At 42.9% G+C, this 21,524-nt stretch overlaps 1 protein-coding gene across 2 annotated transcripts in view; it reads left to right on the plus strand.

Annotated features, from left to right (window-relative positions):
- Window positions 1-21,524, plus strand: part of FSTL5 (follistatin like 5) — a 1,189,778-nt gene that overhangs the window by 335,061 nt on the left and 833,193 nt on the right. For both annotated transcript variants that reach the window (XM_073644479.1, XM_073644487.1), the window contains one exon: window positions 403-436. In XM_073644479.1, the coding sequence (XP_073500580.1) occupies window positions 403-436 (34 nt within the window). The remainder of the gene's footprint in view (window positions 1-402; window positions 437-21,524) is intronic.

Below are 21,524 nucleotides of genomic sequence, written 5' to 3' on the forward strand. Positions count from 1 at the left end.
ACTTCAGTTGGGTATTCAAATTCTAGGAGGTATACTCTAGGAAAAGCTACGTGATGCCTAGTTTAAGGACCATATTACATGGAAGAAACAAACATCAATGAGAGAATGCCTGTGTTGTGTTCCTGCCTACTAAATAGATCCTGCTCAGGGTATATCTTCACATTCAGCAGATTTGTTAAATGACTAGAACAGATTTTTCAGCAGAGATTTCTGTTGTATGCGAATATACGCGAAAGCGCAGTCTAAGTTTTGTAAAAAATGTTCATGTAGCTATCTTATTGGTATAATCATATAGTAATTTATTTTATTATGAATAAAACATGTGCACATTAGAAGCTATGGACATAAACATTTCACATTTTATTAGGTATCTAATGTTCTTTATTTTTTTTTTATTTCCAGCAAGACCGAAATCACGAAGTCACAAGGAATAAAGGTGGGTTCATTTTTCTTTAAAAATATACATTTCTGAGAAAGTATAGGATGTCAAATCTCCTAACTTAGATGTACCACCAGAAACTAGTTTATATGTCTGTGCAATGGAAACAATTTTGTATCATGTTTTTCAGTTTTGGATGTTGGTTAACTAACTGAGCTCTAGGCATTGTGCCCAGAAAACACTCAAATCAATCCCGTGCCACAGTAGGAAAACTGGTCTTTTATTACTATTGACATAAGTACAGAAAAACAACTGTTATAAATGGCTACATTTTATTACGTTTATTTAAATCTCAATTTTGAATACACTTGTAAAATGCTTTGGCCTTTTGCTGATTTCTTTCAAAGTGATGTATTTTATCCAGCTGCAATCTCTGCTAAGAGAGTATCTTCGGCGTGCTCGAAAAATATGTTCGTGTCGCCGCGGCTGCATATCTCGCAGCAGTTAGACAGCGATACCACATGCATGGATTACCTGTTTGTTAGGCAACCCTTGCATTTGTTGCGATGGCACGAACATAGTTTTCGAGCATGCCGAAGATTGTTTGTTAACACCAAAGTGTGCTCTGATAACACCTTATCTGAGCACCACTAATAGTAAGCTTTTAATGAAAATGAGTCCATGATAGAGATGAGCGGATTGTTTTACGCAACCACAGTTCACGGGCCAAGTCTGTGCTTTCTGGCTCCAGACAGGAGCAGCGTGAATTTCCTGACCTTCCCCGGTGTGAAGTTTGATGGCCTGGCGTGACATGTGGCACACAGGTGATGACATACTGGGACAGCAAATCATAAGATGAGCTTTGGATCCCAGGAGGTCAGGAAAATCATGCAGCTCCTGTTCATAACCAGGGCGCCCTGACCTGGACTGTGGATGATGGTTGTGAGAAGGAATCCACTGTAGTCCTCAAGATAAGATTTTTGCGTCAATTTTTGCATGGAATATATGGATATATGGGAAAAAAGATGTCTTATATCTGGAAAAAGAGGCATTTTTAACAAGATATATTGAAAAGGTTATTATTCTTGCATACACTATTGTTTTATAGCAAAATGTAGATGACAGGTATGATTTTATTATATTTGCCCATAGGAACTGCATAATGAACTTTGTATGAATTATTAATCTCTATAGAACAATATAGAGAAGGATGAGTATGTATCAGTCATCATAAAGCATGTATCTCATTGATATTTTTTTCATGTCATTCAAAATTTACATCAAGGTCACACATTGACTTTTATTGCAAGGCAGTGTCAATGCCAAGTGTTTGCCACTTATATGCCACATTTCTGCAACTGTGTCAGGATTTAGAACATTTTACCTTACAATAAAAAAAATGTTACTGGTTAAATCAGTTGTCGTGGTCCCTGCTAGTCTTTATCTACTTTCCTGGATGTGGGAATCTTGTTTGTGACCACTGCAGCCAATTACTGACCTAATTTGTGACGCTTGGATGCACAGCATTGCATGTACGGCGTCTCATCACTGCGGGAATAAGTAGCAAATTTCTGCAGGAGCGTTCGAGGGATTTAATAGCTGAATAATGCCTTTACTTATTTTAACATTTGCTTTTCCCTTGTTTGTTTTTTCTTATTTTATAACATTTTTTCTGTAGTCAATTTAATTTATTTAACTCATAAGAAAAACAGGTTCAAGTCTATAGTATAGTTTTGTATTATATTTCTTAATATAACATATGTCTAGACTCTAAATTCAATAACTTTGTATTTGATTTGAAGGATCTACAATATTATTACAGTTTGGCAAAGTTTACTTGTTTTTAATGTGAATTTCAAAACTTTTAGCCATATTAAAAATATTTTATTTACTTTTGGAAAATAGTAGTTTTAAATATTTCTACTTTACAAAAAGAAGATTGACAAGAAATGTGTTTAGTCATATTGGTTTGCAACATGTAGATAAAATGCATTTTCACAGTACATTGTTTTTCAAAACCTAAAATAAATCACGTAAAAGATCCATTACTGCTGCTAACCCTTATTTGGAATTTATGATATCTAAATATATGTTGGTAGATTGCAATTTTTACTTTGAACATTTTTCCGTGCTCATTTCTGTCTGCAAAACATTCTATAACTAAATGAAGAAGAAGCCAAAGGATCAACAAACATGAGCTCTACTGGATACACAGAGTGAGATGCATTTCTAAAATCCCTATATACATTATTCTATAAAATGTTTAGCTTATTTAATATCTAATCTAAGACATATTAAGTTAGGGTCACTTATTACTTTTGTCTTTTATCAGGATCTGCTAGATGCTTCTACATGGCGTCTTTCCTTGTTGTTGCTACAGAATATCTTTAGCAAGGCTACCAATTTATGTAGCCATAGAGGGAATAAGGAGCTTTATTCTTTCTAGTTTTGTCCCTTTCTTGTTTTTTCATTAGTTATCAAATTCTAGGAATCTTTGGATGATTACCATACATTTTTTATTACATTTTGGATAGGTGTAGCAGAGAAAAGTTGCACATATGTAGTAGAGAAAGTTGCATAGTCTCTGATTTTTGTCTGATACTGCATGTAATTTTCAAAAAAAGAGGTTTTATTTGAACTTTTTTTGTGCCTTGCTACAAAATCTGTAACAAATCCCTTAATTATCATATGCCATATTTTCAACTCGTGCCTTTTTGGCAGAGAAAGCAATGAGGGTCTATACAATCTACTCATAAGGTACTGTACAGCAAATCAAAGACTTCTCTATTTTATTTAGAACTCATGGATAGTTTTCTCTGGTAAAATGATGCAAACTGGTATGAAAAGACAGAATAACTACTGGTGTATAAATAAATGGAAAAACTGCTTTCAGACCAGCATGTCAAAATCATGAAACAAGCTGAAATAACCTTTTGCCCAGTCCAGAGTTTCAGAACCCGACAAGCACATTAATAGCTTCACATCGTTAACTGAACTTAACTTCATCCAAAGGCTAAAATTACTAAAAGTGCTGCCTTATTCCAAACTAAAAAAAAGTACAATGACTTGAACTAAGAACTTAAAAATCGGGGCATACAGGGTAAAAATAAGTCAAACAAAAGAAAGCCATATTTTTTTTGCAAAATGTTAAAAATAGCAGTCAGATTTTCATCACATTCCATTGCTCTTAGGGTGAAAGGTAAAGTTTACGAGCAATAATCTTCAATTACAATTCTCTGTACTAAACAAACACATACTTCTATTTAAACAAAGTATATCAGAATTTTACAGTTAAAATCTGAACACAATGATCTGATACCACTGCTGACAATAAGTGACCGACCTAAATTTCAGTTAAGCTTGTATAATGCATTTAGTTTTCCTCTAGTCATCCATATAGTGATACAGTGTCCAGTATTAGTCAGCTTTCAGAATAATGTAAATTTGATACAAATTTTTAACTATGATACCTGAATGTGGTATCTGACTTTGACATATGTTTATAATACCTGTCACTGACATATGGCTCTGACTAAAGATAAGTGGACATGTTAGAAGTTTGAATTCAGCAAATCATGAGCATTTTTACTCTTTTCTGAGCCGAGAACATAGTAAAAGTAAGATAGAAAAAAAAAGATTAATTAATTAATACTCACCTGACCGCTCACCTACCCCGTGGTTCACTCAGACCCCTTTCCTTAAGGGTTCTTTGTTACTCCTTCCCTCTACATGTGCACTCTCTTTGGCCTTCTTCGTGCATCACAACATCATGACATTTGCAGCGACAGCATCTATCACAGCGATGTCCAAGGTATTGTCTAGCCAGAAAACCTAGCCTACAGTGAAGAAGGCTAGAGAGAACCTGCACGCTGGGAGAAGGGGAAATGAAGAGGCACTGAGGACTGCATGGCAGGCTGTGTGGGAAGCAAGACAGGTGAGCATTTTTTTTAACTTTTTGTCTGACCTGCCATAGTTCAGAAAAATGGCTGCCATTCTGCTGAATTTGCGAGGAGTGTCCTACATCATCCACACAGTGTCCGTGGCATTGCACTCCTGTGCAGGCGTTCTTCTCTGCCCTGACTAGGGCTGAGTAAAGTACTGCAGTGCACATGCGCTGCGGCTCTTTGACCTTTCCTGGCACCTGCACACTGCAGTACTTTGCTCTGCTCTCGACAAGGCAGAGAAAAGTACACCTGCGCAGGAGCGCGATGCTGCGGGCCACTGTGTGGATGATGTAGGATGTGGCATCCGCACAAACCAAGAAGGAGGACGACATCACAAGAAGAGAGGAGGCACCTGACCAAGACAGTGACGCCGTTTGGACCGGACCACCCCATAGATGAGTATTATAAAAGGTATTTTTCTTGTCTTGTAGGCCGGATTAGGGGCATATGTACAGCCTATTAGAATGCTGTATGTCAGGGCTGAAAGGTGGTGGCCTTATCTCACATGGGATAAACCTGGTGACAGGTTCCCTTTAAATAGATACATACCACTTAATACAAAGACATATGTCACCAAGAGGAACTATAGGATTTTTTTTTTCTAAGAACCAGTACTAAGCAGCACCATTATTATATTGTAGTACTCAGGGGTATACATGCAAGGCATACATTAGCTGTATCGTAGAAGTCCTTCTTGCCTCTCTCCATCAAAAACAATTCTACGGAGTATGTGGGATAACAGTGCATAGACATAGACACAAAAGGGCATATCTCCCAACTTTTAAAGACAGACAAGTATTGCCGCACTAACAAAGTAATTTTGCCTCTATTTAATCCTCTTAGTGTTCTTGTGGCACCCCAGGGGTCCGGTTGTCACAGTGGCATTGCCTCCATCACAAAGGGTGATGCCATGCCTGGAAGCAAGGAGGTGTCCCCTAATCAGGTTTACCAGCATACAACACTTTCCTGGCTCCAGACCAGGAAGGGGAGCTCCTCCCCTTTGCAACTGGAATCTGGAGGTGGGGTTAGTAAGAGTGAGTTGAGAGGAGTTGAAGACAGGACAGCGACGAGGAAGGACCTGGGGAGTGGAGCTTACCCCAGAGGAGAGAAGCACAGATAACCAGACACCGGAGTCCGGGGTTGTGGGGCATTGAAGGCCCAGCAGCAGAAACCGGAGGGCAGGAGACTGCAGGTCTCCTGGCCCCATCAGATGCCCGGCGACACAGCAGCATCATAGGGCCCAGCACCGCCATGTGGGAGTGACATATAAGGAAGGCCCGAGCTGCCTGCCATACGGGTGAGGAACAGACGTTTTACTCAGGGACGAGGGCTGCAGCATAGCTACAAGCAGCAGGGCCAAAAGAGATTAGCGCAGAGGGAAGGCCTACAACTTCACCTGGTGAGGTGGATCCCCAACTTGCTCCCAGGCTGCCCGGACCTATACTACCAGCTAGTACCCTTGCCCCGGTCTGCTTAACAACCGCAAGTAAAGATGAGAGTAAACCGCCATTAAGTTGTGGACTGGTCATTATCTGCGCCATCACCTGCATTACACCGCACCAACAACATCTACACTATAGTATCACTAGATCCTGCCCTGGAGCTAAGCTCTGCCTGTGTAGAGCTGAACCAACTCTGCTGCGTCACCATCAGCTCCAGAGGATCTGCACCGCAGCGGCGGCCCCATACAGCCGCAGACCACAGGTGGCATCACGAACGTTATCTATAAAAACTTTATTCCCCTTCTACCTTTTCCTTTAATTGACCGCCCTGGGTCACGGACCGGGTCACTGCTACCGTGACACCCCCAGCACCGACCGGCCCGGCTACCGAGTTCCCCACGGCCAGGGGGCGCGTCATTCTCACCCACTATGATACACCTTTAATTGGTCTCATATAATATACCAACAAAAATGCCCACTGAACACAGTATAATGCCCCTGCTGTGAATTACTCCACAGTACCCTCCCCTCTACATGTACAGTATGATGCCCCCTCAGTTCCCCACACAGTTTGATTCCCCCATAGTGCCACAATACAGTGATTTCTCCACACACACATTGAGGCCCCCAGCACCCCTAAAACAGTGTGATACTCCAGTCTCTGCAACATATGTTCTGAAACTTTGTCAGCCCTGAGACATTAAATGCAGAGTGATGGCTCCTTTTTCCATCATAGCTTTAAATTGTATCTACATCAAGGTTGCAGATACCTTTGAAAGTGAAATGCTAGGTGGGGGCCAAGTGACAGCACCAAGACCTCCAAATCACTGGCCCCATAGTGGTTTGGTGGTTTTCCACTATTAACGGTAAGCCACTGATAGTACCATTAACGATAGTGAATTTATATTCCCATTATTTATATATAGCATGTTATTTAGATGGATACATTTTCACATTTCATAAAATTTCCACGTCAAATTTAGACATATACTTGTATTAGCAAATCAGAAGAGCAGAAGCCAAAGTTTGTAAATTATGTTCATTTTGCTTTTTGCTTACATACAGTAAGGAAATTAAGTATTTGATACACTGCCGATTTTCCAAGTTTTCCCACCTACAAAGAATGGAGAGGTCTGTAATTTTTATTATAGGTACACTTCAACTGTGAGAGACAGAATCAAAATTAAATCCAGAAAATCACCTTGTATGATTTTTAAATAATGAAATTGCATTTTATTGCATGAAATAAGTATTTGATCACCTACCAACCAATAAGAATACTCGCTCTCCCAGACCTGTTAGTTTTCTTCAAGAAGCCCCCCTACTCTTCACTCATTACCTGTATTAGTAGCACCTATTTGAACTTGTTACCTGTATAAAAGACACCTCCAGACACTCAATTACACTCTAACCTCTCCACCATGGTTAAGACCAAAGAGCTGTCTAAGGACACCAGGGACAAAATTGTAGACCTGCTCAAGGCATTGATGGTCTACAGGACAATAGGCAAGCAGCTTGTTGAGAAGGTAACAACTATTGGCGCAATTATTAGAAAATAGAAGAAATACAAGATGACTGTCAGTCTTCCTCAGTCTGGGGCTCCATGCAAGATCTCGCCCCCTAGACTAAGGATGATTTTGAGAAAGATTAGGAATCCCCCAGAACTACATAGGAGGACCTGGTCAATGACCTGAAGAAAGCTGGTACCACAGTTTCAAACATTACCGTTAGTAACACCCTACACTGCCATGGATTAAAATCCTGCAGGGCACACAAGTTCCCCCTGCTCATTCCAGTACATGTCCTGGCCTGTTTGAAGTTCACCAATGACCATCTGGATGATGCAGAGGATACATGGGAGAAGGTCACATGGTCGGATGAGACCAAAATAGAACTTTTTGGTATCAACTCCACTAGCCATGTTTATGGGAAGAAGAAAGATGAGTACAACCCCAAGAATACCATCCCAACTGTGAAGCATGGTGGGGGAATCATACTTTTGGGGTGCTTTTCTGCAAAAGGGACAGGACGACTGCACCATATCAAAGGTAGGATAGATGGGGTCATGTATTGCGAGATTTTGGCCAACAACCTCCTTCCCTCAATAAGAGCATTGAAGATGGGTCATGGATGGATCTTCCAGCATAACAATGACCTGAAACAGACAGCCAGGGCAACTAAGCAGTTGCTCCATAAGAAGCATTTCAAGGTCCTGGAGTGGTCTAGACAATCTCCAGACCTGAACCCAATAGAAAATCTTTGGAGGAAGCTGAAACTCAATGTTGCCCAGCGACAGCCCCGAAAAATGAAAGATCTGGAGAAGATCTGTATGGAGGAGTGGGCCAAAATCCCTGCTACAGTGTGTGCAACCTTGGCCAAGAGCTACAGGAAATGTCTGAGCTCTAATTGAAAACAAAGGTTTCTCTAACAAATATTAAGTTCTGTTTTTCTATTGTATCAAATACTTATTTCATGCAATAAAATGCAAATTAATTATGTAAAAATCATACAATGTGATGTTCTGGATTGTTTTAGATTCTGTCTCTCACAGTTGAAGTGTACCTACTATAAAAATTACAGACCTCTCCATTCTTTGTAGGTGGGAAAATTTGCAAAATCGGCAGTGTATCAAAAACTTATTTTCCCCACTTTATATATTGACAATTGTCTATTCTGTTGAGGCTGCAATGTTTCCGAATTTGGTCATTAGAAGGGCAGTAATATTAGCTGTAACTTTGAATTAATTAACCCAAAACTGATGATCAATTGCACTCAATATTGATGAACTTTCTGTTTACTGATGCAAAATGACAGTGACAAAAAGTAGCAATATTTTCAAAATCGAAATTGCGTATTTAGTAAACTTTTTTTTCCAAGGCTATAGCTTCGGAATTACTTATACATGGTCATTTTTTTGCATTTTGTGTAAATAGCCTCTTTAAGCTTTCTCCAGCAAAGATATTGTGAAAAGCATTATTCACATATTAAATAACACAATGAAATTTACACAAATAGCTAATTACAAACATGGCTCCTACATTTAGAAAATTATTTAAAAAGTTAACAATTGATGATTTAGAAAAAGAGAATTTCTCATTTATATTTTGCACCAGACATCTATGTCGACAGCATGCAAAAAAAGCTGGTTTTGTGGAGGGAACAGATGCATTCCACTGTAACAAAGAGGTCATTTAACTCCTCACAAGGGCTTTAGTGAAACAAATCAAACTTTCTGGCAGACTTAACGGTAAGCATTAACTAACAGTGCAAGGCTGCAAATTTATCCAGAGAAACCGTTGTTATATGCTTCTTAAATATATATATATTTTTTTATTTTCATTTTACAAATCTTATTTTTTATTGTTTTTATATTTATTTTTAACATGAGAGCCATGAAGCAGGTGGTTAGATGGGCAGAAGCAAGGTGGCTCAATGTGATTTTAAGCAGGGAAAAAAAGAAGGTTTTGAGTTTAAACTTAAATGATCACTGTTATTTTAAGATAACTGGAAACGTTGTAATATACATTATATGGATAAAAATATTGGGATACAGTGGCTTGTGAAAGTATTCACCCCCTTGTTTTTTTACCTATTTTGTTGCATTACAACCTGTGTTTAAATAGTTTTGTAATTCGATTTGTGTGATGCATCAGCAGCACTAAAAAGTCTAAGTTGATGAAGTGAAGTGAGAAAAATATAGGCATAAATTAAATTCATGGGATCAAATAACTAAAAATTGGCACGTGCATCTGTAATCACCCCCTTTGTGATGAAGCCCCTAAAAATTTCTGGTGCAAGCAATTACCTTCATAAGTCACATGCTTAGTGAAAGGAAGTCCCCATGGCCTGTCGGTATATACACAACTTTTCTGTAAGGCCACATAGGCTGCAACACCATTAAGCAAGAGGCACCCCTAACCAAACAACACCATGAAGACCAAGGAGATATCCTAACAAGTCAGCGACAAAGTTAGTGAGAAGTACAAGTCAAAGTTGGGTTATAAAAAAATATCCCAATCTCTGATGATGCCCTGGAGAACCATCAAATCCATTATCAACAAATGAAAAGAACATGGTACCACAACAAACCTTCCAAGAGAGTGCCACTCACCAAAACACTCAGCCTTGGCAAGGAGAACATTAATCAGAGAATCGTCACAGAGACCAAAGGGAACCCTGAAGGAGCTGCAGAGTTCCCAAGCAGAGACTGAAGTATCTGTCAATATGACTACAATAAGCCGTACACTCCATAGAGGTGGCCTTTATGGATGAGTGGGCAGAAAAAAGCCTTTACTTACACACAAAAACTGTAAGGCTCATTTTGAGTTTGCCAAAAGACTTGTGGGACACTCCCCAAATGTACGGAGAAAGATGCTGTGGTCAGATGAGACCAAAATTAAACTTTTTGGGCACCACAGTAAATGCTATGTCTGGCGCCAAACTAACACACCTCATCACCCCAAGAACACCATCCCCACAGTGTAACATGGTAGTGGCAGCATCATGCTATGGGGATTTTTTTTGTCAGTAGGAACAGGGAAAATGGTCCGAGTCGAGGGGAAGATGTTTGGTGCAAAATACAGGGATATTCTTGAACAAAATCTGTTTCAGTCTGTCAGTGATGTGAGACAGGGATGAAGGCTCACCTTCCAACAAACAATGACCAAAAGCATACTGCTATAGCAACACTTGAGTGGTTCAAGGGAAAACATGTAAATGTTTTGGAGTGGCCTAGTCAAGGCTCAGACCTTAATTAAGTGAGAATCTGTGGTCAGACTTGAAGATTGCTGTTCACCAGATGATGCCATGTAACTTGAATGAGCTGGAGCAGTATTTCCTTGAGGAATGGGAAATATCCCAATGACAAGATGTGGAAAGCTCATAGAGACTTATCCAAAGCGACTTGCAACTGTAATTTCCACAAGAGGAGGCTCAACAAAGTACTTACTTTAGGGAGTCAATAGTTATGCACACTAAAGTTTTCAGTAATTTTGTCCTATTTGCTGTTTGCTTCACAAAAAAAAGAAAACCAAATGTTCACAGTTGTAGGCATGTTCTTTACATGAACTGATGCAAACCCTAAAAAAAACTGTGAAATTCCAACTTGTGAAGTAGCAAAACATGAAAAATGCCAAGGGGGGGAGGGGGTGAATACTTTCGCAAGCCACTGTATCTACAGATTATATCAGCAGGAACTTTTTTGTCATCGTATCTGTGATGTTAGTCACTAACTCACGGAGCAACCGTGAGGCGGATAGTCAGACGTTCCGAGGTCAATACCAAGAGAGCCCGTAGATACCAAGGAAAAAGACATGTGCAAGTCAGGTCACAGTCCATGGTCAATATCAAGAGAGCTCGTAGATACCAAGGGAAAAGACAGGTGCGTAAGTCAGGTCAAAGTCCAGGGTCAGGCAGCAGAAGATCAGAACACAGACCAACAGAATGAAGCAAACACTTACTAGGAAGCAAAAACTAAGTCTAACAGGGAACAGGGGCAGTCAGCTCAGTTAAATAGCTTGGGCAATCTCCAGAATATGGAACACCTGGAGACTGCCTGCAAATCCCCGACAAAGATTAGACAGCCGAGCTGTCAATCAAAGCACCGAGAGCCTGACTTGCCATTCACAGCATTGGACAGCCAAGCAGTCCATCAAAACACAGCAAGAACCAGTTCAATAGGACAGCATAGCAATCCCACACAGAATGCAGGAATCGTGACAGTACCCCCTCTTCAATGGGGGGCCATCTGACCCCTAGGTTTCCCAGGATGGAAGGCTTTGACTAGACGATCGGCGTTTACATCTCAAGCTGAGACCCAGGATCTCTCCTTTGGTCCATAACCTCTCCAATGAATGAGGTATTGGAGGGAATTACGGACCTTCCGAGAATCAACAACCTTTTGTACTTCAAACTCCAAACTGTCATTGACGGAAACTGGCGGAGGTGGAGATGAAGGAGACAAAACGGAAGGGACAAACTCTTTTAGCAGAGATTTATGGAATACATTTGGAATGCGGAAAGACGGAGGGAATTTAAATCTGAAGGTGAAGGCCACTGGGTTAACTACCTCCAAAATCTCATATGGACCAATAAACTTAGGACCCAACTTTGCTGATGGCACTTTCAATTTAATATTTTTGGAAGAAAGCCATACCTTATCACAAACATATTGGGGTAGCCCAGCATCACCAAACTTCCGTTTCTGGAGACGCTGCGCTACCCCAATATTCTTCTGAACCTCCCTCCAGACATCCCCAAGTTTCTGTATGACAACTTCTACTCCTGAACAACCAGAACTCATTCTTGAGAATTCACCAAAATGAGGATGAAAACCATAATTGCAAAAAAAAGGCGAGGTTCCAGTAGTTAACCCGACTGTTAAAGGCGAACTCAGCAAGAGGTAAGAATGAGGACCAGTCCTCCTGCTGAGCCACAATGAAGCATTTAAGAATTTGCTCCAATGACTGATTGGTCCTCTCTGTCTGACCGTTAGTTTCAGGATGATAAGCAGAGGAAAATGATAGGTCAATCCCTAATCTTTTACAAAATGCTCTCCAGAATTTGGAGACAAATTGCACCCCCCTATCGGATGCAATGTTCAAGGGAATGCCATGCCATCTTACCACATGATTGATAAGCATTGGGTAACCCTGATAACCCTGATAACGGAACAAAATTAGCTTGTTTACTGAATCGGTCAACCACCACCCAAATAACGGTTTTCTCACAAGACAAAGGCAAATCAGTTATGAAATCCATGGACAAATGAGTCCATGGATTTTCTAGAATAAGCAAAGGAGCCAAATCCCCGGCCGGCCGGTTATGACAAACTTTAGCGCGTGCGCAAACCTCACAAGCAGATGCAAAACTTTTAATGTCATTAAGCATGGATGGCCACCAAAAGTTTCTACATATAGCCTTCAGAGTAGCAGTGACCCCAGGGTGTCCACTCAAGATAGAGTCATGAAACTCTTGCAACAAACATAATCTTAGATACATGGGCACAAATAATTTAGATCCAGGAGGATCCAGGTTTAACAGTCTGCAAAAAAACCCTTATAAATTTTCTACAGTAGTTGGCGAATCCTAAAAATGCTGTAGTGCTTTAAGGTTATGGGGTTGAAACCAATCAATAATTGATAACCTTCCCAGGATCCATTTTAAAACCCTCAGCAGATACAATGAACCCCAGAAAAGATATTTCCTGAACAGAGAAAGTACACTTTTCTAATTTGGCAAACAAAGAATTTTCCCTGAGTCTTTGTAAAACAAAACGAACATGCTCATAGTGTGAACTTAGATCAGACAAAAAAATTAGCATGTCATCAAGGTAAATCACAATAAACCTTCCAATGATATCAGAAAAAATGTCATTCATAAAGTTCTGAAAAACAGCAAGTGCATTGGTTAAACCAAAAGGCATGACCAGTTTCTCAAATAGACCCTCAGACGTTAAAATAGCTGTTTTCCACTCATCACCCTCCTGGATTTATATCAGATTATACGTTTAGTTCACGGAAATCGAGGCAGGGATGGAGGCCACCATCTTTCTTTATTACAAAGAAAAAACAGCAGGTACAGGTGAGGAGGAAGGACGGACATGACCGTTCCGCAACTTACTTTAATATATTCTTTCGTAGCAGTCTGTTCAGGTCCCGACAAACTGTACAAGCAAGCCTTAGGCAATTTGGCATTAGGAGTTAAATCAATAGTACAATCATAAGGACGATGGGGAGGTAGTAACTCTGCCTCTTTTTCCGAGAACACATCTCTGAAATCTTTCAGGTACGCCGGCAGACCCTCCAGACTAGCGGAGCAAATTTGCACCGAATGAATACATCTTTCAAGGCAGTTGGAGGTCCACAATATCCTTTTTCCACCAATCGATAACAGGATTATGAACATGCAGCCAAGGAAACCCCAACACCAACCCAGCAAGTAAATTATCCAACACATAACAGGAGATGGACTCATAGTGCAGTGTTCCCACTCTTAGTGTGAATTCCACCGTTACCAGCTGGACAAAGTTCTGGAGTAACGATGTCTTGTCAATGGCGACAATCTGAATGGGTCTTTCCAATCTAACTGTCCCTAATCCAAATTTAAGAACCAGTCCTGAATCAATAAAGTTTGCAGCAGACCCACAGTCAATGAAAGCAAGTGCAGATAACCATAGGTTCTGAAAACATAGTTCCATGTTCAACAGTACTTTATCTGAGGAGTAGAAAGGTACCTGGAATCCTGGGTGACCTCCTTGACAATCACCCTGACTTAGGTGTTTCCCGACAACTTATTTGCTTGAGGGCGAGTTGAGCAGTCCTTGAGAAAATATCCAGCGCGACCACAGTAGAAGTAGAGTCCGAGATCACGCCGATGTTTCCTCTCTATGGTCCGAGTGCTGGCTGCTCCAACCTCCATTGATTCCATCTCAGGTAAGGAAAAATGCTCAGGAGGAATGACTAAAACCCCTTTTCACTCATCAGCTCTCTCCCGAATCCTGCGGTCCATACGAACGGCATAAGTCATAGCCTCCCCCAAAGACAGGGGGGGAGGATGCAAGGCCAGAGCGTCCTTAAGAAAATTCATAAGGCCACGGCGAAACTGCAACTACTCCGAACTGCCGGGAATTCCGAACTATATTCCTCAGCCGTGCGCCGTCCCTGCATTAGGTTCGTGATCTTATCCTCTGCGACCTGGACCCTGTCAGGTTCATCATAAATAAAGTGTCAAAAAAGGCGTCGACAGAAGACCACTCTGGGGCTAGTGGGGACAAAGAAAATGCCCAGGCCAATATCAAGAGAGCCCGTAGATACCAAGGGATAAGACAGTTGCGTAAGTCAGGTCACAGTCCAGGGTCAGGCAGCAGAAGATCAGAACACAAAACAACAGACTGAGGCAAACGTCTAGCAGGGAACAGGGGCAGTCAGCTCAGTTAAATAGCTTGGGCAATCTCCAGAACATGGAACACCTGGAGACTGCTCTGCAAATCCCAGACAAAGATTGGACACCTGAACTGTCAATTAAAGCACCGAGAGCCCGACTTGCCACTCACAGGATTGGATAGCCAAGCAGTCCATCAAAATACAGCAAGAACCAGTTCAATAGGACATCATAGCAATCCCACACAGAATGCAGGAATCGTGACAGTATCTTAATTTAAGTAGAGTAGCACCTAATCCACCCCCCTGTGCCACTCGCTGGGCTTACCCTGGAGGGGCCTGACTAAGTGTCTACCTGGTCTTCATTAGAGCCTCTGATAGTGAGGATAGGCTTAGGCCATTAGGGTAACCACCAGGTGCCACTACAGGGCAGTCCCCGGACTTGCAGAAGCTGACCAATAGGTCAAGGCAGGGATACGAGGTACAGAGGGCACAGGCAGACAGTCCAATGTTAAGGCAGGCAGCACAGGATCAAAATACAAAGCCAAGGTCGGTAACAGGAGAGACAACACTATAATACACCAAACAATATACTAGGAAATCAACTGTACTAGGAACCTAATTCAGGCATGGTGTAGAGAACGGAGCTGCCTAATATATACCATGCTGGCAAGAGATAGACTAGGTAAGGTAAGCTCTGCAATACACACAGGGTTAAAATCCAGCAATGTCTGGCTGCTCCTCAATGTAGCCCGGTGGAGATTCTCAGCAAGAGGAGAATGCAGCATTCTGGGAATGCTGCAAGAGGGAGTTTAGCGTGATGGCTTGAGACTGGGATGGTCAGAGTAGTGAGTAGAACAGCACTGAGGTGGCGTGCGAGTTACCGGTGTGACATAATGTTGACAAAGTGGTCATGGTTGAGAAGATTTACGTGTATTTGTTGTAACTACTCATGCAATTTTTTTAACAGTAAATCTCAAAAACAAAAATTTATCTTTGCATTAGCTAAAAAACAAAGCTATTAATCAACTCCCTAGCAATCAACTGTATTCTGTGGATAAACCAATCAGAAAGTGTTCAGGTTCCATTCAAAGAAACACTATGAGCCCAGTTGATTCACCTTATTGTGCCAAGTACTGGACCTTAGGTCGGATGACCCAAAGATTCAGAGCACACTAAAATTCTTTTGTCATATGTCACCTTGAACTTAAGGTTGGGTTTCAAGAGATATATAGCAATCATAGTATAACTGGTAGGTAGAGAGCTATAACTATAACTAGAGACCAGTGTATTACATTTTTATTGTTACTTTCTTTCTGTCTGTGACTGGACAATAGTGATGAGCGAGCATACTCGAAAGTACTCGGTACTCACCCGAGGATCTCAGTACTCGAGATGCTTGGAGCTCGCCGAGTACTTGCGAGATGCTCGGGAAGATGCTCGGGTCCCCTCCCAGCATGTTTGGCGCTCTTTAGAGCACCAATCAACATGCAGGGATTCCCTGCCACTCATTGTAATGCCTCAGCAATGGTGGTTGTGAGATTACAGTGATTGGCTGGCCACACAGCATCATAAGGTCTATATCAGACCTGGCGCCGCTGTACTCATCACAGTCACTCCGGAATCAGGCAGAGTAGGGAGAGGTGCTGCTGAGCTAGGGAGAGATTTTGTTGTGTATAAGGTAGTGTAGGGAGAAAACCCATACATTACACATATCCATCTTAACAAACAGTCCTTCTGAGGACTAATCCATCTGCAGAGATATCAGGCAGGCAGTGTATATAGGCAGGCAGGCAGGGTATATAGAAGACTGCAGTGCATATATCACAAGAGGCTCCATTCCAGTTCTGCCTTCTGTTACTGTTAGATATTTCTAGACAAAGGCTCAGGTCTCAGGGGCCAGGAATACTTTTTTTGGATCTTAATCCTCATTATTTGCTTAAAAAGCAATCCAAAGAACACAATTTTTCTGCGCCATTTGCTTGTTGGCACTGCAGAATACAGCCAGGTCCTTTCCATATTACAGCGCTTAAAATCCAGCTATTTAAAACTGTGTTTTCTCTGTCACACGGATCACATATACGTTTTCAGAAAATACTGACATTTTTGGCCTCCATTCAAATTTTTTTTCACTGTGTCAGCGATGTCTTAGACACCGGTTTGCTGTTCAAAATAGTTACCTACAGGCCGGGTATTTAAAACTGTGTTTTCTCTGTCACACGGTTCACATATACGTTTTCAGAAAATACTGCCATTTCTGACCTCCATTAAAAATATGTTTCATTGTGCTAGTGAAGCAATTGACACCAGATTGCTATTCAAACTAGTTTCCAACAGGTAAGTGATGTAAAACTGTGTTTTCTCCGTCACATGGATCACATATACATTTTCAGAAAATACTTCCATTTCTAACCTCCATTAAAAATTGGTTTCAGTGTGTCGGTGAAACAGTAGACACCAGTTTGCGGTTCAAAATAGTTACCTACAGGCCAGGTATTTAAAACTGTAGTTTCTCTGTCACACGGCTCACATATAAGTTCGCTCCAAATTCAGTCATTTGTAGTAAGCGTGGAAGATATTGTCCTCCATTTAAAATGGGCAAGGCACATGGCAAGGGACGGGGAACTGGACGTGATGGTAATGGTGCATGCAGAGGCCGAGGACAAGGCCGTGGGCAAGCTGAAATTGTGCCACAACAAACACCCACATCTTCTACCGACCTTCCTGTCCCAATTCCTAGGGGACCACAGCACACCACTATTGAACCCAGAGCAGTGTCAAAAGGTTGTTGGTTGGATAGTGGATAATGCTTCCAGTCACCTAACCACCACCACCCTGTCTTCCACACGGTCAAGTCTCAGTAGCCGTGAGTCTGGACCGCATATTCCTCACCCTGAACCTCCTTTCTCCCACCATGCCGAGTGCCCGGAGACAAATGATCCCACACTTGGACACTCTGAAGAGCTGTTCTCTTTTCCATTTATAGATTCGGGCCTCTCACCTGGTCCACTTGAAGTGGGGCAAGAGGAGATCACATGTAGCGATGCCAACATTTTTGAGCAGCCACGGTCACACGAAGGCGATGGTGGGAAAGTGTAACAGAGGTGGACAATGATGAGACACAATTGCCAGAAAGTCAGCAGGAGGACCAGGGTGCGGAAGTGGAAGATGACGTGGTGGATGATATAGTAACTGGCCCAACCTGGCAGGTGGACATGCAGAGTGAGGACAGCAGCACATAGAGGAAGAGAGGCAGAGCACCCCAACAGGCAGGAAGAAGCAGTGTTGTGGCTGCAGACAGAAGGCAGGCAACCATTCCCCGTAACTCCAATACGAAGGAAGTTGCCAGTACAACTGTTAGGTCTTCCCGAGTCTGGTTGTTTTTTAAAGACTCTGCCGATAACCCCAAAAAGGCCATTTGCACCACCTGCCAGGCCAGCATCAGCAGGGGTGGCAAAACTAGCTGCCAGACCACCACCAGCATGATCAGGCACATGGCAGCAAAGCACCCGGCTTTGTGGGCCGAACCCCAGGATCCAGGAACAGTGTCTGCGGGTGGAACCATTGCTTCTTCCGCTGTTGTGCATACAAGCCAATCCCCTGTCCATGGTGCATGCGAAGATGCCTCCTCCCCTGCACCTGTCATTGCACAATCTCAAGTAGCAGCATCAGGAAGCACGTCCACGTTCTTGTCCCAGCGCAGCGTTCAGTTGTCCATACCCCAGTCCTTGGAACGCAAGCGCAAATATGCAGCCAATGCCCCACAGGCCACACTACCAAATCCTCACATTTCACGACTGCTTGCGCTCGAAATGTTGCCTTTTAGGCTCGTGTAGATGGAAGCATTCCGCACCTGATGGCGGAGGCCATTCCTCCGTACTCGGTCCCCAGCCGCCACTATTTCTCCCGGTGTGCCGTCCCCGCATTACACAAGCACGTGTCCCAAAACATTAGCCGTACCCTCAACAACGCTGTTAAAGGGAAAGTCCACCTAAGCACGGACACGTGGACAAGTGCTTGTGGGCAGGGATGGTACATCTCGCTGACGGCACACTGGGTTAACATAGTGGAAGCAGGAACCCAGTCAGACCTTGGGACGGAACACGTCCTCCCGAAGCCGAGGATTGCGGGCCCTAGGTCAATCAGGGTTGCCCCCACGGTCTACAGCTCCTGCACCGCATCCTCCTCAGCCTCCTCCTCCTCTTCAGCCTCCATCTCTGAAATGACCACATGAGTCACAAGCTGGAAGCACTGCAGAACTGCCTCGGCCAAGAGGCAACAGGCTGTGCTGAAGCTAATATGCTTAGGTGACAAACCACTCAATGCTGAAGAGTTGTGGACAGCTCTGAAAGAGCAGGCAGATCTGTGGCTCACACCGCTGAACCCAGAGCCAGGAATAGTTGTGCGTGACAATGACCGGAACCTGGTGGCGGCTCTGAGGCAAGGCGAGCTCACACACGTACCATGCCTGGCCCATGTGCTTAACCTCGTGGTTCAGCAGTTTCTCAAATCCTACCGGGAGCTGCCAGATCTGCTTGTTAAAGTACGCCGCCTGTGTGCCTATTTTAGAAAGTCACCTACAGCTTCCACCACCCTTGCCGTGTTTCAGCAGCGTTTGCTGCTTCTGGCTCACAGACTGGTGTGTGATGTCCCCAAGCGTTGGAACTTTACACTACAGATGTTGGGAAGGATTTGTGTGCAGAAGAGGGCAGTTGTTGAGTACCAGCATCAACAAGGGCTTTGGTATTCAGTTCAGACTCCACACATAAGACCTCAGGAGTGGACATGGATTTCAGACATATGTACCATCCTCCAAAACTTCGAGGACTCCACCAAGATGGTGAGCGGCGATGATGCCATAATTAGCATCACCATCCCGCTTCTCTGTCTTCTGAAATGCTCTCTGCTCAAAATCAAAGAGGATGCATTGCAGGCGGAGCACGATGAGATAGAGCAAGGAACCATACAGGGTGATTACACACAGTACAGCCTCATCTCATCCCAACGGGGGACAATAAGGAAGGAGGAGGAGGAAGAACAGGAGCTAGTTTCATGCTCTATGGACGATACTACCTGCACAGCTGTCATACCGTCTGATCAGCATGGATGGCCTGAGGACAGAGAGGAGGAGGAGGAGGAGAGCATGGTCAGTCATTCTCTTGGTGAGGACACAGAAGTCTTGCCTGTTAGTAGTCTGGCACGCATGGCTGAGTTTACGTTACGCTGTCTTTCCCATGACCCTCGGGTTCTCAAAATTTTGGGTAACAGTCATTACTGGTTGGTGTCACATCTACACCCACGCTACAAGGAGAACTTTATATCTCTTATTCCTGAGGTGGACAGGTCTGCAAAAATGGGGCTGTACCAGAAGGCCCTTTTCATGGAACTATTAAAAAAATTCCCATCTGATAACGCTGGCGGTAGAGGTCACTCTTCGTTGGACAACCAAGGAGTACAGGTGAGAGAGACACAACTTCAATCCACAAAGGCAGGGGGACACTGTCAAAGTTCTGGGAGAATTTTCTCAGTCCCTCCCATCGCACAAGCCCTGAAGTGTGGGGTACTCTCAAAAGGAGTGCAAAGTTTGGGAAGATGCTGAGGGAGTACCTTGCAGACTTCACCAACGTCCACCTTGATTCCTCTGTGCCTTTTAATTATTGGGTATCCAAGCTGGATACGTGGAGTGAACTTATTCTCTATGCCTTGGAGGTCCTGGCCTGCCCTGCCGCCAGCATTTTATCAGAGCGGGTTTTTAGTGCCGCTGGTGGAATTATAACTGATAAGCGCATCCGCCTGTCAACTGAAAATGCTGACAGGCTGACTCTCATAAAAATGAACAAGGGCTGGATTGGGCCAGACTTCTCAACATCGCCGAATGATAGCAGCGTAACATAAACTCAAATCCAGTGTCTTTTCTTGGGAGGTGTATTCCCATGCACCTTTTCACACCCACACATGGGTATACGCTTCCTTATTTCGGCTATTTGCTCTTATCCTCCTCCTTCTCCTCATCCTCCACCACCATATTACCAGGGTGACCGTGGTCCGTGATGCAACACCCACATAATTTTTTTAAAGAGTGTTTATCATGGCCGTAAAAAAATTTTTTTATACAGTATGTTCATGTATATGCCCCCAGGGGTAAATGTTTGTCAGCCCATACACTTAGTACATGGGCATTACAAGTATAAGAGGCCCGTTCCTTTCTAATGGGAACATTTTTTTATGAGGCCCTCCTCCACATCTCTTCCATGGGGCATTGGAGTGCCTCACTGCATAGGTCAAAACTATGGGAGACCCACTTCCTAATAATTGGAACATTTTTTTAAGAGGCCCTCTACATCTCTTCAAAGGGGCATTGGAGTGCCTCCAAATATTTGGCAACCCTTGCATAAACTGCATAGGCAAACACAATGGGACATCCAACAGAGGCTGGACAGACATCTGTCTGAGATGATCTAGTGAATCCTGCTTTGAGCAGGGGGTTGGACCAGATGACCCAGGAGGTCCCTTCCAACTCTACCATTCTATGATTCTATGATTCTATGATTCTATGATTCTAATAATGGGAACAATTTTTTATGAGGCCCTCCTCCACGTCTCTTCCAAGGTACATTGGAGTACCTCCCAATTTTTGGCAGTCCTTGCATTCACTGCATAGGTCAACACTATGGGCGACCCACTTCCTAATAATGGGAACATTTTTTCATGAGGCGCTCTTCGTCTCTTCCAAGGGGCATTGGAGTGCCTCCAAATTTTTGGCAACCCTTGCATTCACTGCATATGCAAACACAATGGGAGACCCACTTCCTAATATTGGGAACATTGTTTTCAGGAGGCCCTCCTCTAAGTCTCTTCAAAGGGATATTGGGGTGCATCC

Source organism: Phyllobates terribilis, unplaced genomic scaffold (assembly GCF_046119375.1).
Source record: "Phyllobates terribilis strain yellow unplaced genomic scaffold, ASM4611937v1 Scaffold_1__5_contigs__length_1240528914, whole genome shotgun sequence".
In the NCBI taxonomy this organism is placed as follows: Eukaryota; Metazoa; Chordata; class Amphibia; order Anura; family Dendrobatidae; genus Phyllobates; species Phyllobates terribilis.